The following is a 22138-nucleotide window of genomic DNA, read 5'->3' as shown; positions in this document are numbered from 1 at the left end:
CTGGAAGTGGCCATAAGCTCCCCTGAAAGGCCCAAGGTACAAGCAATTCAGGCCCACCTAGGTAAAGACAATTGGTAGCACTCCAATTTCATATTTTTAAAAAAGTTTCATCATATTTTTAAATGGGTAGCATAGTCATGCTGCCAGTGAACTTTTCCTTTAAGGTTTCACGTTCCTTTAATGCATCAAAGCTTCAGCATTAACTTACTCATTATTTAGAAAATATGATAGGCTCTTTGATAAGAAATGCAAACAACATGCTTTAGCTTTGTTGTCTCACATCACTGGTATCTGCACATACACCAAAAACAGATGGGGGAAAAAGACACAGCTGCAGGTAAACAAAACATAAAGCCTGCTCCATCAGAGATTAGAGAGCAAGGTTTCTTTCCTGGGTTGTGTTGGCAAATAGGGCCAAGAAACAAAGCTGAAGGAGATCAAAGCAGTAGAAGAGGCTTCAGATATTTATCTTATGATATTTATATATTGTATCATAATAAACACATTTTTAAAAGATAAAAGCTTAAATCTCCCATGAAAAGATAATATGTTGCTTGGTTTTTTATTCTTATTAAGGTCATATAACTCTTATTCTTATTTTATATTCTTATTAAGGTCAGAATAATCTGGTTTGAGCATAGACTTATTTTAACAGAAATCCTAGTTTTATGAGATGAAAGCATCTGCTACAAACTGTCTGAGACATAAAGGTGGCTTCAACTCCCACTGAGTGATTTTCCATCAGTGCTTCTCTTTATTTTCTCTTTTATTACTTATGTTTTTGGTTTTGCAACTCTTCCTCACTTTCTTTCCTCTCCTGATAGAGAAGATTTTGTTTGTTAAATTCTCCCACCCACTCCTTTTCTTCCTTCCTGTGTATTGTGGCAGCATCTCTCATTGGGCATTTACCTTCTGATACACCTCGTCTGGGAAAATAAAAACAGGAATTGGTAGGGTGGTAGGAGATGTTTGGGAAGCATGGGTGAGAGAACCCTCAGGAATAGACTCATCCTTATTGTTAACTTGTTTAAGAGGCAGATTATACTCTCCTATAAAGACTGCCATGGTTCTCTTGTCTGATACTACAAGCCCATGGTGGTCTTTGGGACATCTTGTATGGACCTTTAGGTAGGGAAAGGCCCTATATATTGTTTTAGGGCTCATGATCAACAGAGGTGTGGTTCCATTCCTCTACAGGCAGCTTCAGGCTTGCGCCATCTCCCCATGAAGTTGGATGATACCTTCATGGGGGTGTATCCTCTTAGTCAGAGAGGCAGGCCTCCTGGGTGCTAAAGAAATCCTCAGCTTGGGATATTAAAACACTTCCTATTCTTTACCACCAAACTGAAAAAAATAGCTCTGACAAAAAAAAAACCTTTCTTAATTTTCCCTGTCCAGAATTAATCTTACCTTTCTCTATGAGTGAAATCCACTTTTTCACCTGTATTATTGTGTTTTAAATAGCTTTTTATCTACCTTACATTCTGTTTCCCCCAAAGTTAGTGGGTGTGTCTTATTTATCTTTGATTCCCCAGGGCCTTGCACAGTGCCTGGCATGTGGTAGGTACTTAATGTTTAATAATTGGAGATAGGATATATAATACATTAATATATATTCTGTATAATATATAGTCGTTCCATTCTTTATTGGTATACTGATAAAATATATTCATATATGTAGCTTTCCTGCCTTCATCTAAACTTAAATGAGAAGAGTTTGTGACCTCCATTTTTACCCCCTTTCTGGTATAATCTTTTGATAGCAACAACTTTTGTTCATAAATGGATTTTTCATTCCCTGTGTAACCATAGAGGAGTGGCCAATTAGCCTTTGACTGACACAGTCACCCCATACCAGGGCCATAGGAGCAGTAAGTGGTGACAGCCCATAAATGCACTTGATTTCTACCTTTCTCACTGAAACTTCTAAAACCCACGGGCCCTGTGTCCCTAGTTTGAAGGAGCCATTATGGGATGATTGTGCCTACTTATTAATAGCCTAAGACCCAGAAGGATACAGAAGATTCAAAAAGTGCAAAAGGCCTTTTCTAAGAAATTAAGCTCTTTATTTATACCTCACCTAAGTTAGTCTTCAATCCAGTCTGCTCAATCTTGGCTAGAATTGCGAGGGGAGTAAAGCAACCAAGTAATTGTATAGGTACCCTTGGGAACTAGGATTTTCAGCATGGAGGAAAGGGGAAACAGAAGCAAGATAGAAGAGATTCATTTAAATTGGAATTGGAAGTATCAGTGTGAATGAATATGAGTTCACGATAAATCTCATCTATTAAAAAATATACACATTTCCTAATATTTTCATTGAAATAGTCTAGAAACTAATGAAGCAGCAATGAGCTCCTCCACCCATGACTCCTTGGGGATATAGGTGATTTTGGTCTGGAGCAGGAACTGTACAAGATTAGACTGGAATATTTGGACATACAGATAGCATAGTAAGTATGGTGTCAAGGACTACTGAGAGTATATCAAAAGTTCTCAAGGGCCAAATTGAAGAGGCTCCCACTTGGCTATTTATGGGATAATTGGAACATCAATAAGAATAATAAATTGAAAGCATTAAATAAGGTTTAAACCCAAGAGTTCATAATACCAAAAAAGAAAAAAAAATCCCTCATTGGTTACCTTTGGAAGATGCTAAGTAACCAGCTTATTATATTGAAAATTGTTTACATAGGAAAGAAGAAAGCTTTTATTCTGCCTTTCCTTTATGAATTCTATCGCATGTTAACAAAATCATTGAGAGGAAAAGTTTCTTATTGTAGAAGTACTTAAGCTAATAAGTGCCAAAGGGATAAAGAATATTCCTGTTTTGCAGTCCCTGTTTAAATGATAGCACCTAGATATGATCACCAATGGGCATTAATGTCACAAGAAGGACAATCAGGCATTATATGCCACCTGATGGGAGTGTACAGCACTGTCTATGAAATATTCTTGCTAAAAGCTTGAATCTACATCTGATTAAGGCTGTAGATTAGAAGTCAGCAAATTACAGCCCTCAGGCCAATCATTTCTGATGCCTGTGTTTGTAAATAAAGTGTTGTTGGAACGCAACCGCAGAGGTTCACTTAATACTGTCTATGGCTGCTTTTGTTTACAGACAAAGTTGAATAGCAGTTACAGAGACCATATGGCCTGGAACGCCAAAAATATTTACTATCTGATCCTTTACGGGAAAAGTTTGTCTGTCGCTGCTCTGGATCTAGCTACCTACTTGCAGCAAATAAGGGGACAACAGAACATGTTTAATGACATCAGGGGGATAATCAGCAAAATCCAGCTAGGAAATCCATAGGAAAAGTGACCTGTTTTCTTCAATAAATAAATTTCAGGAAGAGGGGAGGAGGAGAGAAGAAGGAAAGAAAAGGGAGAGAAAGAGTGTGGAGAAGAGGAGAGGGATTGCCTGTAAAGATTAAAGCATTTTAGGGAAAATAACCACTTGCAATATATGGAATTATTTCTTCCTGACTTAAACATAGAAACTCTAAAAGTGTTTGAAATATATATTTACAAGAAAGTTGGGAAAATTAAAACATTGATTATATATTTGTTAGAGAGTCATGCACCACATAATGATGTTTTGGTCAGTGATAGACTGGATATATGACAGTGGTCCCACAAGATTATAATAGCATAATTTTACTGTACCTTTTCTGTATTCAAATATGTTTAGATACATAAATACTTACTATTGTGTTGCGGTTGCCTACAGTATTTAATACAGTAAAATGCTGCATAGTTTTGTAGCATAGGAACAATAGGCTCCTATTGCTCCTATTGCCAGCATATAGCCTAGTTGTGTAGCAGGCCGTACCATCTAGTTTTGTGTAAATACACTCTATGATGTTTGCACAATGATGAAATTGCCTAATGATGTGTTTCTCAGAATGGATTTCTGTTGTTAAGCAGTGCATGACAGTATTCAGGAATCAATAACCTCTTAGGTGGGATAATTATATTGTGGTTTTGTTTTTTAAAAAAGAAATCCATCTCTTTTAAAGAGCCATGCTGAAATATTACGGATAGTATGATATTTTGTACAGGATTTGCTTTCCAATTCTTGAGAGTGAGACAAGGTAGGAAGGGAAGTGGGGGAGATTTAAATGAAGCAAGATTGAACATGTTTTAACTGGGTAACGGGTACGTGGAATTCATTGAATTGTTATCTTTACTTTTGTAAATGTTTGAAGTTTTTTATAATAAAAATATTTATGGGTTTTTTGTTTGTTTGTTTGTTTGTTTTAGTGTATTCCGGGCTTCTCCTAGATCAATTACTGGGCATTAGCATTTTGAAAACAGCTCTCCCATCAAAGCTGTCAGTTAGAATTGGACAGGTTATTTTCTGTTCAAGAGCACCTGGATGAAGAGACTGACTGGGGTTGCGTCCTCTGGAAGAAGGGAGTGACTTTTTCTAATTTGCACTAAGACACAATAGGGGCTAGTTGGCTATCTAGGAGTTGGATCAAGGTTTGTTGTTGTTGTTTTTTTTTTTCTTGCTCCCAGGTGATTCTAATTTGCAGCCAAGGGTGAGAATCAGTGGCCTGGTAGGATCAGTGTTTCTCACATTTTATTGTTTATATCAATCATCTGGGGATCTTGTTAATGTGTGGATTCTGATTCAGTAGGTCTGGGGAAGGGTGGAGATTGTGCTCTTCCAATCATCTTCCAGGTGATGGCTGCTGCCGCTGCTGATCCAGGGACACACTTTGAGTGGCAAACTTATAAAATATAGTACCTGCCCACTGTGAACTTATGGTATATCCAACAGGCTTGAGACTTTTTATTAGAAAGACAGGTTATCTAATAGGCCAAATATTTATCCAGATGCAATTGTATCCTGGACCCAATATTCTGCATTTCTGTCTAGTTCCCTTATGTTACTGATGCTGTAATTCTATAGATCACGCTTTTGATAAGAAAACCCAGACAAAACCCGGTAACATTTTCCCTGTGTTATTACCCAGATTGCTTCCTGTAGGCATGGGCCTTTCTGACATTTCTGTTTAGTTCCTAATCTCTGCTTCAATGCAGATCAGCAAGGCCAAGTTTGCTTTATTTAGCAGCTGGCACTTCCTTTAATTCCTAACTCCAGGTTTTCAGCTCTTTTCCAAGTAGGCGGATTACTTAGGTGCTCAGACTTGAATTAATGGCTCTTTATGCATATAATAATCATGACTTAGATTTGCACAACCCTTATTAGGGCCCCATGGAGGCATTGTGAATCAGCAGTGCCCAGCAGCAATCTGTTTTGAACACGTAGAGGAGCTCCTATAGCAGGGCTCTCCTTCCCAGTCAGGTCAAGCCACCATTCACTCTTCCTTGACATCACCTTCAGTGTTGAGTCAAGGTCCTAGGAGGATGAGCTCCTGGTTGTAAGTAGTGTAGAACAGTGGTTTTTCAGCCTTCTTTTAGTTTAGGGATTTTCTGTTAGGAACACAATCCTTGCTGGAAATGTAAACACCACAGCAACAGGAATACTTTTGGCAGAAACGGGGATGAGTGTGACGTGTACATCCCTGGGGCTTAGAAAGTGTGGTGGAGCCAGTGATGGGCCATGCACGTATGGGTCCACATGCATATGTGCATTTGTGTGTGTATGTATAAGAAAATAGTAAGTAGGAATACTGGACATTTCTGTTAACAAAATGTCCCATAGAAAGCTAATAAAAACTCATATGGAGAAGCTGTATGTTAGAAAAGATAAAAAAATTAGGCAATATGTTGTATCTTATAATAGTGTAGTTCAGTCAAAGAAGATAAGGAAAATCTGAGGGAAGTAAGACCAGAAGACTGGCGAGTGCAGAGTGATGAAATGTGTTGAAAATTTTCTCACTTCTGGCACCTCATTTTATTTATGTTTGGCTCAGTTTCCTTCAGAGTTCTACCTCAGTTGATTAGATTCCCCAATATTGTGTGTAATTGTTCTACAGCGAGGATAACCCTATTTTATCATATGAAAAAGATGTTGTTTGGGAAATTTAATAAATATTACATGTATAGTTTCTTTCTTTATTTTTTCTATTTAGGTTTTGCCTAGAAAGTACTATATTCTCAATTGGCCAAATAAATGATAAAATTGCTCAATACTTGCTCAAAAATCAGTGTTTTTTGCGGGGAGAGGTAGTAACAATGACACAGTCTGTTCTCCTTAATGTATTTACTTAGTTTAGTTCGAAAGTATATTCAGTCATTTGCTCTTTAGAACTGTAGGTGTCTATTCAGAGCAGGAGGGCCCTATTATTGTCAACTCAGAAGGAGGCTCTTACACATTCTTTCAAACAGAGTTTGAATGCTAAAAAGGAGGTACAACTATAAGCTGAATGCTCATGAGGCAAAAAAAAGGGCTCACACAACACTTGCATTGGACTACTGAACCATCTCATGGCCTCATCTAGCCATTGGGGCCTCTGCTTAAAGATGTTCTGCTGTGTCCTCCATATTTCCACCTGCTGGGTGAACATTTACTTTGCCATCTGGCATGTCGGGAATTAGACTCACCACCTTCTCCTCCCTTCCTGTGTCCACATCAGTTTCCTTGAAAGCATCCGTTTTCCTTCAGCTCATTCTTTAAACCTCACGCTTTTTCACCTGCTCTGCTTCATTTCTTTTACCCCCTAAGTCATTAATGCCTGAGTAGTCTGTAGTCTCTAAGGTTCTGACCTTTGATGTAAGACAGCCCTAGCTTCTGGCCCTGGTTCTGCCACTTAATAGCTGTTTCTTGTGTAAATTACTTTCCTTCTCCATTTCCTTGTTTGTAAAAGGGGGTAATACTTGCCTTAGAGGGTAGTTGTAAGAATCAGCTAGAATATCTAATGTGTCTAGAATGTTGTAAGTATTCAATACTTGTCAATTAGTGCTACTATTGTTAAATAAGAATATTCAGTCTTCCATATCCATTCCTTCCTTTGGTTGCCATCTCGTCTAAGCTCTGGGCCCTTCTCTCTTGCATTAGTGTCACAGCTTCTTTGCTGATCTTCTTGTTCTCCAATCTATCTTGTCAGACTAATAGTTATTAAGCATTTTTTTATTAGCATACTCAAAAACCTTAGTAGATTCCTGTTTTCTGTCTCATCATCTAAACTCTGGGATCCAGCTTTCCAGGCCCCCCTTACTTGTAGGAGCCTCTTAACAGTCTGTCTGCATTCACCCTGATGTTCCCAACCCCACTTAAACTGTTTTGTGTATTACATCCAGGATGAACCTTTCAAAACAGATCATGTCACACTTGTACACACACACACAACACAGAAAATCCTTCAAGGAACTCAGTATAAAATGCCAAAATCAGGTCTAACTCCTGCCCTTCTGTTCACCCTCATCTTATATCACTCTTGCCCCTTGCTGTCTCCACGTCAGCCACCAGGCCTTTTCTAAAATTTGTTTATCTAGCATGCTGCTTCCTTCATAGTCTTGTACATGCTTTTTCCTCTGCCCGTAATGTTCTTCTCACCCCATCTACTCATTCTTACTCATTCTTTCAGCTCTTGGCATAAATGTCACTTTTTCATGGAAGCCTTTGCTGACTAAGTCAAATCTATCTGCTACCTCCTAAAGTCACAAACCTGTCTTTCAATGCATTTAGAACAGTTGCAATTTTACAAGTATCTAGGTGGATATTTCACAGACATATTTCTCCCTAAGTAGTTAGCGAACTCCAAGAGTATAATTTTTGTCCATCAATGTGTTTTTTCATTGTTTGGATCTGTGCTTGGCACAAAATAATTGATTAAAAATACTAAATTAATGAATGGATCTTGTTTTCCTCATTTCATCATGAATGCCCATATAACATGGAATCATGTCATATCCCTTTCATCATTTTTCCATTAATATGCAATGCCCAACCTTTACCTCCAAGTTCCCCCTACCTGGAATGTCCACTTTGATTGCTGTGATTTACCTAGATTTTTCCTTCAAAGATCAGCTCCAGTGTTTCTTCTACAGAACCTCTAAAAAAACCAAGCTAGTCTTCATGAAGGACCCTTCTTTTTGTAAGTTTACAAATCACTATTTCATTTCATGGTTCATGATTTATGATATCACCCTATTTTTGCTCATTATTATCCTGTTTTCCTAGTCAGATTGCAAGTCTCACAGAAACCAGATTATTTCTGCATCCTGCTCAGATCATAAACCATGCTGTCCAACATACACTGGGGGCAAAAAATAGTTTGCTAAAACAATGTGTATATCTAGAAACTGAACTGCAAAAAGTAGTTCTGGGAAGTTCCTAGAATGAAAGTCAGTGTATCTGGGATTCATCAAAAAATGAATTTTAGTCCTTGCCTTCATCCGTGTGCCGATCTCTCTAAGAATTTCCAGTTCTTAAGCTCAGTGAGACTACCAGTGTGACATAAGCACTGGAAATGAAAACTCCTCTCTTCAGAGTTTGAGATGAACCCCGAAAGATGACTTGTCCTTGTCATCTTAAAATAGCAATCTTGACCTTTCCAAGTCACAATTCATGTAATTTTTTTTGAGGCTTTAAATATCTTTCTGTCTTTGAAATCTTTAGAATTCCAAGGTATAAACTTAATAATTAAATTAAGTAAGCTTTTTATAATTAGGATGAGATTTCAGGCAGCCAGTTACTCCTACGCTAAACCATATGAAAAATTCCATCTGAAGTCATTTGAAAGGTAATACCAGGAAATCATTTTCAGCATCACAAGACATTAAAAAGCTTATTTGTAGCCACCTACAAGCTGGGATATGAGATATACAGAATGCTCAGGGCTACCTCCATGATACCCTACAGCACAGATGAGAAAGTTTTTAAGTGTGTGACTATCAGGGCTTCCTGTATTACAGTATTTATAATCTTACAATCTTGTCATATTACAGATGGGTTATATATTAGTCCATTCTCAGGCTGCATGAAGAAATGCCCGAGACTTGGTAATTTATAAAGCAAAAAGGCTTAATTGACTCACAGTTCCACATGGCTGGGGAGGCCTCAGGAAACTTACAATCATGGTGGAAGGCACTTCTTCACTTCTTCACTGGGCGGCAGGAGAGACAATGAGTTACAAGCAGGGGAAATGCCAGACACTTATAAAACCATCAGATCTCATGAGATCTCACACACTATCATGACAACAGCATGGGGGAAACCACCCCCATGATCCAATTACCTCAGTTATCAGTTATCACTGATAAAAATGGATATAATCATATATTTTTTTCCTTAGAGGGTAGTAGGTGTTTGTCAACATGGAGACTAGGAAACCCATAAATGATTTGTATTTACAATATCCAAAGTCCATTGATGGAAAAAATTAATTTTTAATTGCTAATATAAAATATTTTAAGGTATAAATTCATAGTGAGTACAATGAGGTACATATACAGCCTCATGAAGTTTTATGAACACATTTTCACCCATACGACCACCACCCACATCAATATATAGAATATTTCTAGCTCTGCAGAAGACCCCTTTGTGCGGCCACATTACATCTCCTGCCACAATGTAATCATTACCTGATTTCTGTTACCCTTGGTTAGTTTTGTCTGATTGTATTAGTCTATTTTCATGCTGCTGATAAATACATACCCAAGACTGGGAAATTTACAAAAGAAAGAGGTTTAATTGGACTTACATTTCCACGTGGCTGGGGAAGCCTCACAATCATGGCAGAAAGCAAGAAGGAGCAAGTCACATCTTACACGGATCTTTTTACATGGCAGGCAAAAAGAGAGAGAGCTTGTGCAGGCAAACTCCAGTTTTTAAGGCTATCAGATCCTGCGAGACTTTTTCACTATCATGAGAACAGACAGGAAAGACCCACACCCATGATTCAATTACCTCTCACCAGGTCCTCCCATGACACATGGGAATTGTGGGAGTTACAATTCAAGATGAGATTTGGGTGAGGACACAGCCAAACCATATCACCGATGATGAAAATTTCTAAGAATGAAGTCATACACTATGTATTTTGTTTCTGGCTTCTTTTCTCCAACACTGAACCGTGTTGCTCTGAGTATCCATAGTTTGTTCTTTTTTATTGCTTTGCAGAATTCCATTGTATGAACACACCATGATATATATCTATCCATTCTTTTCTCTATGGACAATTGGGGTTTTTCTAGATTTTAGTTATTATGAAAAAAAGATGGCATGAATATTCTTATACATGTCTTTTGATGGGACATATGCACTTATTTCTCTCATATAAATCCTTAAGAGTGAGATTGCTGGGTCATAGGGTAGGCATATATTATTAAAATGTAGTGTCTATTGCAAATAGTTTTCTCAAGTGGTTGAACAATGATGTATTTTAACTCATAAACAAAGTATATGAATACAAGGTAACTACTATAGCATAGTACAAATTGTGCCATTTTTTCTGACTTATTATTATGAATTTATATTTTAAAAGTAATTTAGGCACTAAAACTTGGCCAGCCCAAGTGATAATTGGAATTAAAGGTGAAAGGAGGTTGAAAAACGTTTACGGTCTAAAATTCTACTTTAAAAATTCAGTTTTATAGAAAGGCATTAAATGATTGAAACTTTAATAAATACTGTCATTTGGCAAATTACTCTTTCCATCAGAGTGCTGGGAATTAATATTTGGAGATTAAAATTAATTAATAGTAATTTTGAAAAATGTATTAAGAAACTTATTTGGCCAGGCGCGGTGGCTTATGCCTGTAATCCCAGCACTTCGGAAGGCCAAGGTGGGTGGATCAGCTGAGGTAGGAGTTCGAGACCAGCCTGGCCAACATGGTGAAACCCCATCTCTACTAAAAAAAAAATACAAAAATTAGCTGGGCATGGTGGTGGGTGCCTATAATCCCAGCTACTCAGGAGGCTGAGGCAGGAGAATCACTTGAGCATGGAGGTGGAAGTTGCAGTGAGCCGAGATTGTGCCACTGCACTGCAGCCTGGGCGACAGAGTGAGACACTGTTGCAGAAAAAAAAAAAAAAAACAAAGAAAAAAGAAAAAGAAACTTACTTTCCTTGGTCAAACAAAAAGGAATTATTCAAAGCAGATACATGAAAAAAAATAGTGATTTGGGCTAAACATATTGTTCTGTTGAATAATTGGAGTTTATTCCTCCCATGCCTGATAAAAATAACATCTTGATATCCCAGCTTCATGCCAGTATTTTTATATTCATTTTTCTTTTGCTCTCATAAGGCCATAAAGTATATTTTTTCATATGACCAGAGAACTGTCTAACTTGCTTTCACTGTAATTTTGCTGCATCCAATGTATAAATTCTTTTGGAAAGAAGATTATTTCTTTATCTATTTACAAGGGATTGAAAACCACGGAACACTAAATTTTCTGTGCAGAGACATAGGGAAATGAAAAACCCCACACAGAGGTCTCCTGCCATTTCCTTCTGAGTGTAAACTAAGATGTGATTTTGCTTTTTCTATTTCAGTTATCTCAGGGATCTCCAGAACCGATTGAGCCCAACTTTTTCACAGCAGATTACCATTTATTACATCGTTCATCCGGTGGAAACAGCCTGTCCCCAAATGACCCTACAGGTAATAGTGATCAACATGGGTAACCTGGCTTTCATGAAGAAATATATTGTTTGGATCAACAGCTATTTCTAAAAGATTATCTCCAATTTTTTTTTAAATAGAGCTTGTTTTGATTATTTATAGCAATAGTTGGAAGGCACCTATGGTAGGAATCTAGAAATTCCCTGAAATTTATCTTACCCGGTTGTGGCAGCTTCCTTGATCATTTATTAATATCATAAACAAACAGCAGAATCTGTGTGGGTGAGTTGTATTTCCTTTTATTTCTTTTTGCTTATCTGATGATGGGAAATCAAATTCCCTAAAGCATATAGGGAGATAAAGAGCAGAAATAAGGAGTTTAAATATTCAAAATAGAGAAACCCTTGAAACTCACCTGAAGAATCCACAGTAGACACTTGAATTTTTTTCTCTTTTACATAAAATTCACATAGGGAGGCAGTATAGCATAGGGATTTAAAGGCATATATTCTGGAAACCTGGGTGCCTAGATTCAAATCTTGGCTAAACCATTTAGTAACTGACTATGGACAACTATTTAACCTCTCTGAACCCCAGTTTCCTTGCCTGTAAAATGGGGATAAATACTTGCATCACAAGGTTATAGTGAGGATTAGAGTAAAAATAAAAACTGCCTGTCTATTAGTAGGGGCTCAGCATAATTGAACTCTTCTTGTCATATCTGAATTCTAAGAGGAAGCTTTCAAGCTACTCTGAGGTTTCAGTACTCCTAAATAATTTTTGAATCTTTATAAACGGTAGCTATGTCACTTGGAGGAGTGGATAGAAGTGAAGATTTTACAGTTAAATGAAGACTTGCCATCTCTTTAGCTTGGAAAAAATGCTCACTTTTGTTGTGCTTTTGTTGCTGACTGAACAAATTATTTCATGAATTAATTGACAAACTTTCCTTTGGTCTTCTGGGATAAAGCTAACCCCTATGTATGCAGAATTTTATTTAAAATAATCTCTGAGAAATCCAAGATAAAAAGTTGTTTAAAGTAATTTGCTTTTAAAATCATTTCCAAGACAGGGAAGTTTATCTGCAGGTCAAACTTCTCCGCATCATAGAAACTCTGATGAAATGAAGAACTTTGATAAAAGTCTCTCAAAAACCTGAGGGTGAGTTGACAAACTCCCCCCAGGGCAGCTGGATGCCCCACTCCAGAGCTGACTAGGCTTGGCCCATGTCACAGCTGGCTGGGCAAAAGCAAAAACAGCAGAGCCTGCCAGTACTGTGGGGTATGCCTTTAAAGATGAGCCACCAGTACTCACATTTTCACATCTCTTCTTGACCCTAAACCCATTCTCTCTTCTCTATTTGAATTGGCAGAGAAGTGGCCTAGGCCTCTACATGTCAGTGTTGATTGGTTTGAGTGAAAGCTGGTCAACACGGCTTTGGGTGGCATTGGAGTGTGTTAAGGTGCTGGTATACCAAATTCTGATCAACCATCATAAAGTCTGTCCAGCAAGACAATCCCAAGCAAAAAGGACAAAGCTGGAGGCATCACATTACCTGACTTCAAACTATACTACAAGGCTTTAGTAACCAAAACAGCATGGACTGGTACAAAAACAGACACATAGACCAATGGAACAGAATAGAGAACTCAGAAATAGGACCATACATCTGGAACCATCTGATCTTTGACAAACCTGACAAAAACAAGCAATGGGGAAAGGATTCCTTATTTAATAAATGGTGCTGGGAGAACTGACTAGCCACATGCAGAAAATTGAAACTGGGCCCCTTCCTTACACCTTAGACAAAAATTAATTCAAGATGGATTAAAGACTTAAATGTAAAACCCAAAATTATAAAAACCCTAGAAGAAAATCTAGACAATACCATTCAGGACATAGGCCTGGGCAAAGATTTCATGACGAAAATGCCAAAAGCAATTATAACAAAAGCAAAAATTCACAAATGGGATCTAATTAAAGAGCTTCTGCACAGCAAAAGAAACTATCATCAGAGTTTACAGACAACCTACAGAAAGAGAAAATTTTTGCAATCTATCTATCCGACAAAGGTGTAATATCCAGAATCTGCAAGGAACTTAAACAAATTTACAAGAAAAAAGCAACCCCATTAAAAAGTAGGCAAAGGACATGAACAGATGCTACTCAAATGAAGACATTTATGCGGCCAACAAACATATGATAAAAAGCTCAACATCACTGATCATTAGAGAAACGCAAATCAAAACCACAATGAGAAACCATCTTGTGCCAGTCAGAATGGCAATTATTTAAATGTCAAGAAACAACAAATGTTGGCAAGGCTGTGGAGAAATAGGAATGCTTTTACACTGTTGCTGGGAATGTAAATTAGTTCAACCATTGTGGAAGACAGTGTGGCTATTCCTCAAAGACCTAGAACCAGAAATACCATTTGAACCAGCAATCCCATTACTGGGTATATACCCAAAGAAAAATAAATCATTCCCTTATAAAGATACATGCACACATATGTTCATTGCTGTACTAGTCACAATAGTGAAGACATGGAATCAACCCAAATGCCCATCAATGATAGACTGGATAAAGAAAATGTGGTACACATGCACCATGGAATACCATGCAGCTATAAAGAGGAATGAGATCATGTCCTTTGCAGGGACATGGATGGAGCTGGAAGCCATTATCCTCAGCAAACTAACACGGGAACAGAAAACCAAACACCAAATGTCCTCATTTATAAGTGGGAGCTGAACAATGAGAACACATGGACACAGAGAGGGGAACAACACACACTGGGGCCTGTTGGGGTGGTGGAGTGGGTGAGGGGAGGGAGAGCATCAGGATAAATAGCTAATGCATGCTGGGCTTAATACCTAGCTACTGAGTTGACAGGTGCAGCAAACCATCATGGCACACATTTACCTATATTACAAACCTGCACATCCTGCTCATGTATCCTGGAACTTAAAATTAAATTAAATTAAAAAAAAAATCTGGCCAGCCATGGTGGCACATGCTTATAATGTACAGATGTTGGAAGGCTGTAGGCAAGAGGATGAATTGAGCTCAGGAATTCAAGACCAACCTGGGCAACATAGTGAGACCCTATCTCTACAAGATGATGATGATAATAATAATAATAGTAATAATAAACATTTTAAAAGTCTTCTGGCAATAAATATATTTTTTCCCTCTAGGCAGCTATATGAAAGGGTCAGATCTTTGGTCTCTTTACATCTGTATCTGCCTCCCTGTAAAAATCAATTTTCTTTCTAACGTATATTTATTCTTCTTAGCCTGTAGATTAGGGAGAGTTTCTTAATCAGAAAACACCCATCAGGTAATTTGCATTTGGAATCACCCCTCACTTGCCCTTAACACATACACACACACACCTCTAACTTAATTGGACACTATGAGCAATGCCCCTTAATCTTCATATATCATTTTGTGATGCCCATGCCCTAGGAAGTCAGTTATTAAAGAAAGAAAAACAAAACACTTGAATATTCAAAGCCAAGGCAGATGCTTTGGAATTTGCTTGTTCCATCTTTATCATTAAGAAATTGACCTGTTTGCCCTGTGGTTGAAGTCATAATTGCCAGTAAAGAATAACTAAGAAAATGTGAACCCAAATGTCAGACTTTCCATAATTTATCTTTTTTAGGTTTACCAACCAGCATTGAATTGGAGGAAGGAATAACATATGAACAGATGCAGGTGAGGTTTTTGCAGTGTCTCTGAATGATTTTATTTTGTTACTTCTAATTCAATACTAACCTGATTTTTAAAATTTTAGACTGTGATTGAAGAAGTCCTTGAGGAAAGTGGCTATTACAATTTTACATCTAACAGGTAAGAGCTAGAGTTTGCCTTCAATTGTGAAAGATGAATTGAGGTCATCAGATGTTAGATCTAATTTCTCTATCCTTTATTCCAGAGGGATTTTTTTTCAGATTTTATTTTAAATACTTTTATAAAATATCTTGGCTTAGACTAGATACATCTATAAGTAGAATATATGTGCCCATCTTTTGTGTGGACACAGTTGCTGTATTCTCAGTTGAAACAAAAAGGGTGATTGCTTGGTAGAAATTTATTCCCATAAAAAATCATAAATATAAGTAAATGGAAAAAGCATTTCTACATTGGTTTTTTAAACATCAAATATTTGTTTGTCTCATTCTAGAAGAGCTGAAAACTCACTCCTATCACTTAAATCTACCCACTATTTGCACAGAAGGCTAGGGACAAAGTGCAACTGAACAAAGAATCATTTCTTGTGAATTTAAGATATATTTGTGGAGAAGAGACTTTGCTATTGTATGTTGCCATTTGTTTACCCTAAATAAAAAACCTCCATTTACTGGAGCTGTATGTTATCTTCCAATATAGCTATCGTTGGTGTTCTAAGAGTATATGCTATTTTATCAATTGCATCAATTTTTATAATTTTAGTTTTGGAAATAGTGTTGGCACAACAATTTGAGTACATTTAGTTTACTATGAAGTTATTCAAGAAAGGTTTTATAATCAAGCAAATTAGCATTGTAGGTGATTGAAGCCTGATCCCACTGGGGAAATCTAAGAGCTGATATAGAACATGTACCAGGGCCATCCCACACAAAGAGTGAGAGAGCTGAGGTATTTATCCTCCAATCTCCATCAGTCATTGTTTAAGGCCTTTCCTTAGGAAGTGTTAATGCCCTGTTTTTTTCTGGCCTTTTGTAAATATGAACAAAGAAGACTCCAGGGGTCAGAGAAATCCTCAGGAAAAGAAGTGCAGGTATTCCATTATTGAATTTCTTTATGTATTAGCAGGTAGAAATCTGCCAGCGTGCTTTGAAGTGGAATAGATAGGGGTATGGGTGTTTACAATGTCTGCTACACAAGAGTTGTCTCTTGACTTACCTAAGGAGCCTACTCATAGCTGAGTCATCAAATTGGTTGCAAGTATCCACACACACACTCTATATGGGCCACAGTTGTTTTAGGAGGCATAGTCCTTTGGAGTATATTCTCTCAAAGTGGTCTTTTATGCCTGGAGGGACTGCCTTCCTTTTCAATTATTGAAGCTATTTTGTGACCACTATTAAATTATTCCAGAAGTCTTCACCAAAGATGACTAGTAACAACGGGAAGAGAAAGAGGGCTCAAGAACATCCTATTAAGGTCATTATATAGAAATTAGATTCTTTTTTAAGGTCAGTTCAGTCTCCAGTGTTTCTTCTCCTTTTTCTTCTTCTTCTCCCATTTCAAGGAGTTTTTCTTATGAGTCACAAGTAAAATTATTCAACTACTTGCTTTTTTGACTTGATAACAGTTTCAAAATACTACCTTTATAAATTTAGATCTGTTGTGATTTGTAACTGCAGAGGAACAATGAGTAATTCTCATTTTCTAAAGATATACCGTCAATAGAAATTACCATCTCCACAACTACTCTCCTCCCACCATCCCTGGAGAGATTTTTGAATTTTCATTTTCTATTCAAGGGCTGAGTATATGCATTAGGAAAAGAAAATGGTAACAGGAACAGAAAGAGCAGCAAGGACCTCTGACCAAGGTTGGGTATTTCTCATTTCTGGGCTTCTGGGAAAAAGGGAGCTAGGACTGAGTTGGAAGGAAGAAAGCTGTGTAAAGAAAGTTAAAGAAGGTCAAAAAGGCTTGGCCAGCCTCATAGCTCTTCCCAAAGCAGGCTCTATTTTTGATCATTTGCATGGTTGTATGATAAATTACGTTTTACATACATAAGCATTTAGCTTGCTTACCAGAAGGATGCAACTTAATATGCCTTAATTTTATCATTGTTGTTTGTGAGGATAAAATCATTTGAGTCATGAATAAACAGATAATGAGCATATAATCTTTATGAATATACTTATGTATTACATTAATATTTTATTTTTAATAATGAAATGTGTTGAGAAATAACAATATACAAGATAACAAATCTACATTGAATCAACTTGAATTGTTTTATTTCCCCAATTGACTGATAAGCGTGTAAATTAGTTATTTTAACCTACACAGGTATTCAAGTGTACAAGCTATTTTGAATGAATATTTGTTTTTCTACTACAAAGTGTTATCAGTTCCTATTGAGTTCATAATTTGAGAAAGGCCTTGTTAGCACCAGACTTCAGCCAAAGGCAGCTTTTTAAAAATGTCCCCATCCTAACAAAAATAATCGTCTTTTTATTTACTGTGATTTATTTACTTATATGCCTGAGCCCCAGTTTTTGAAATTGAATGTATGAACTAAAATATTTGTAACTATAGAGAATTCTTTCCACTTCTGAATCTTATAGGTATCATTCCTATCCATGGGGGACCAAGAATCACCCAACCAAAAGATGAAAATGCTGCATTTTGAGTGGACTTGATTTTCTCAGTGAAGTTCAAGTTCTGGACTTCAGCCGCTATTGCAAGATGCCCAAGGATTGGGTGCTGCTAGAGGGTGTGGAAAAGACCAAGATGCCATGGGGCCTGCAGGACTTCTTTCTGGGGGTCCTGTGCTGGAGTATATGACAGCTGCAGTACTTGAGGGCTTCATTGCCAGAACACATTATATACAGGATGTCAGAGCTATCAGTGTGCTGCTGGGAGAAAATGCTGCAAAATTCATCTTTTGGAGGGTGGGGGGAAAACCCAAAAACAACAACAAAAAAACTCTCTTACAGAATTTTCCTTAACATTAAAAAAATACTTGTCATATTTTTCAAAGGCACATTTGATACTCAGAATTGCTAAAAGTATATTTAAAGACATCTAGCCTTCCATATGTAAAAAATATTTTAGATAAAGACAGTTACAGGACTCAGAATAATATATTGGGTGATTCACTGTATCCTCCATTTTTACATTTAAAGAAATTCAAAATACGTTATTAATTTTTTTTTTTTAATGGATGGGTTGGTTCTCGCTTAACCACTTGGGTGCTAGTGGTCTTGAACTGTGATACAGTGTAGACAGTATTTGTAACCTTGCACAGCCTCTGGGGGTAACTGTCAAACTGTCAGATTTAACTTAGACTAATAGAATATATTGCTGTACAGTGTGTGTATATGTTTATATGTGAGGGCGGAAGGAGAGAGGTTTTGATTAGACTAATGCTTTGCTGCTAATCAAACTTATAGTATTTTTAGAGCACTTTGAAGAGTTTATAGAATCTATGAAAAAGATGCAATATTCCTCATCCTAAATCCCTCCTTATTACAATTACCTAAATTGTTTATGAATTGTTTAGGATTTTGAAATGAAAATAAGTTAAATCCCTTTTTTACTCATTGAGGCAGCTCAATGGAAGTGAAATCAGAATGCCAAACTGTGTATCATCCTTTATGCCGGGAGAATTATGATGAAAATCTGCTAGATTCTCACTGGGCTTAAACTCCTTCTCTTCAATCAGCTTCTTAAAACTCTGGTGTAATGTCAAGAAATACCCTTATTGTGAAATCTGTCTACACTTCTAGCTACCTAAAGAGCAATTTATTCTACATAATTAGTAATCTGAAAGTTGAAATTATACTTTTTATTTACTTTTCATGGAGTTCTGTCATCTTTATTTACACTGAATTTTTTTAGTATGATTGAATCGATTTTAGTTCAATGTATTTACAGTGGTTGAAAGACCATAACCTTCTTTCTGTATAGTATGAAAATCTACACTATTTTTAAATGAGCATATTTAATACTTAAATTATATCCAAATTCCCTTTAATCATGCACTAATGCTTTTGAAGATTGTCAATGGATCTTTCTTTAAGCCAAATTAACAATTACAGATACACTGTAATGTAAGATAATAGATGCAAATACAGTAATGAAAATTTCAGTTTCAGCTTTCAAACTAATTCTATCCATATGTGAAATTCATAAAATCAAAATGCTATGATATTGATTTACCCAGGCAAAATTTTATTTCTGTTCCAAGTTCATTTGAACCTGCACTTATAATTCTTTTTATCTTTCAATGTATGAACGGGGCACGTTTCTTCTTCATGCAGGAAGCACAGACCTGGAGGGGCACAAATTCTAATTGTGGGGTGAGAGTTTGAAATCAAGTTATTTCCCAAATGGTAGTATATAGTAAACAGAATTTAGGAAAGAATAGTATTCAAAAGGTGTACCGTGGTAAGAGAAGATAAATGGTTTACTTGAAGATGTTTTAAAGTGTATATAGTTGGCCTTATTGACCAGAAAGTGAGCAAAATGTTTCCATCTAACTCTTTTTTTTTTTTTTTTTTTTTAAGACAGAGTCTCACTCTGTTGCCCAGGCTTGAGTGCAATGGCGAGATCTTACCTTACTGCAACCTCCGCCACCCAGGTTCAAGCAATTCTCCTGCCTCAGCCTCCCGAGTAACTGGGATTACAGGCATGTGCTGCCATGCCCAGCTAATTTTTGTATTTTTAGTAGAGATGGGGTTACACCATGTTGGCCAGGCTGGTCTCAAACTCCTGACCTCAGGTGATCTGCCCGCCTCGGCCTCCCAAAGTGCTGGGATTAGAGGCGTGAGCCACTGTGCCCAGCCATTGCATGTAACTCTTTTAGGTGATAGGAATGGGCATTTATTATGCTAGAAGTCAGTGAAAGTTAAGTAAGCAGAAGCTGTCCTTTTTAACAACAGCTTCAGGCCTATCAACTCTATGTGGATAGATGTATTATTTTGCTAAAAGTATGAATATGCTCTATTTGAATTCTCCCTAAACTACCACAATCACTGAGTCTATATTTTCCCATGTCTCTAAGAGAAAGTCAGGCTCTGGCAAAAGCACCATTTTGTACATAGAGTCACATCCCAACAGAGAAGTTAACTTTTCAGAAGCCTTTCTAACACAAATATGGAGCACCTCCCCTCATGACCAAGAATGATCATTTTGTTTTGATTCTCCAAACTGTCTATTAGTGCAAAGGAGTTGTTACATGAACTTCATAGACCTCTTAATCTTTTCTTGATTGCATTTATATATTTTTTCCCTTTCTCTTGTATAATTTTTGATGATTTGTTGTGCAATGAAATTCCTATGAATGCACCTAATTTCCGTAACTGAATATTTGCATGGAATAGAATATGAATCAGTCTTTTCAGATTACTTTTGAAACACAAATGCTCCCACTAATTATGTTTCGACCCACCAGCTCTTTCTGAATTATGTGTACTTGAAACCTTAATTTGCTATTTAAAAGCAAAATGCTTCATTCTCAGGGAAGTGACTGCAGCAGGAATATTTGCTTGCTTGTTAACTTTATCTTCCTCCAGGCATGTAGTCTTCAAATGGAGTCTTCAAGGGAATAGTAACGTGGACACTTGGACCCACTGCTTGTGGATGAATTTCAGAAACCTAGAGAAATGCTGCTTGTTTATTGTGGACACTTGTATGGCATTAGGCAGTGTTTACAGAATGTTTAGGCATTCTAAAGCAGAACACAATTAAGAAACACTGTTAGGAAATTTACTCAAATGATATAATTGATTAAGAGTTAAGGTCTTCCTATAAGTATCATCTATGACTCATTAAATACTATGAATTTTGATGTCCAAAAACAAATACAGGACTGATTATGTACAATTCCAGAAATATCATTAATTAATCACCACTCATTTTTAAGATGTGTGAAGACTGTACTATTGGCTAGTGAATTTTATCAGTATTAATATGCATAGAACCCACATTCCTCTTTTTGATTTGATGTATTATAGCATGTATGTATTGCTATTTTTCTCTTTTTTTGAAGTGGTGAGGAATCATGCACAGTCAATATGCTGGGTTCCTTTAGAAATGACTTTAGCTTCTGTCTGAAGGCAGGAAAAACTTCTTTTTAAGGAACTTTCATCATTGCCTTTTACTTTTTCTATGATGGTTTTCATGAGCACTGAAATCACTTGGAGAGGCAATGCAAAGAAATCTATCTGAAACAGCTTCTTGGCACCCTGGAGTTACAGCTATGAAGGGCTCCAACGTAAGGGAAGCTTAATGCTTCCGAATATTGACTTTGACTCCTTGGGTGAAATTCTGTCCAAATATAAAATTCTTCACGTTCAACAACTAAATGTAATAAATGAATTTCATATATACTTATATTATATCTTTGAGATTAAATTAATTATCCTTTTGTGGGAACTGACAGCTTTGGGTAGATTATTTTTTCAGTTGAAATGTGTTGCTAACAATATGCTTACCCTTGAACGCTGTTTTTCATATTGATAGGAAGACACAAATTTCTCAGGGAAACAACTTTGTGATAAAGGAATTCTTATGTGTGTCATTACAGTAAATTGCATATTGTAAATATGACTGTTGTGGTTGATTATAGTCCTGCTGTGATGTTGTTTTGAGATTTGCAAGAGGGACAGGAAAGATTTTATGAGTTTCATGGGGTGTCTGATGGATATTGCCAATTTACATATTTTCTGAGTTCATGGGCAATAGTTTTTAAAAATGAAGATCATGTACCCTAAAATCACAGCTGCATACTTGCTATGTGAGGTATACTAGATGCTTTATTGCATGTATGTAACAATTGTCTAATAATATAAAAAATTTAAGATACAGTTCATTGCTTTATCCTAAAAGTAAATGAACTGTAGTCTTAATTCAAAACTGAATGTTATTCCTCAAAACATGAGAAACTGCCTTTTT

General features: G+C 36.7%; 1 protein-coding gene across 43 annotated transcripts in view; it reads left to right on the top strand.

Moving 5' to 3' along the window:
- NEK10 (NIMA related kinase 10) overlaps positions 1-21790 on the top strand; it is a 259118-nt gene extending 237328 nt beyond the window's left edge. For 12 of the 43 annotated variants that reach the window (XR_010155540.1, XR_010155535.1, XR_010155533.1 and 9 more), the window contains 5 exons: positions 11422-11530; positions 15162-15214; positions 15294-15349; positions 16990-17060; positions 17806-19040. Coding sequence is in view for 31 of the 43 variants with exons in the window: in XM_016940600.4 (XP_016796089.1) it covers positions 11422-11530; positions 15162-15214; positions 15294-15349; positions 15684-15759 (294 nt within the window). In the remaining 12 variants the exon portion in view is untranslated. Of the gene's footprint in view, positions 1-11421; positions 11531-15161; positions 15215-15293; positions 15350-15683; positions 15890-16989; positions 17061-17805 lie in introns of those variants that run through there. The other 31 variants (XM_054680481.2, XM_054680477.2, XM_054680472.2 and 28 more) reach the window with 5 other exon arrangements.
- The last annotated feature ends 348 nt before the right edge of the window (positions 21791-22138 follow it).

This window comes from Pan troglodytes, chromosome 2 (assembly GCF_028858775.2).
Source record: "Pan troglodytes isolate AG18354 chromosome 2, NHGRI_mPanTro3-v2.0_pri, whole genome shotgun sequence".
Lineage (NCBI taxonomy): Eukaryota > Metazoa > Chordata > Mammalia > Primates > Hominidae > Pan > Pan troglodytes.
Note: the sequence above shows the minus strand (reverse complement) of the source record. Positions and strands in the feature narration are given on the sequence as shown.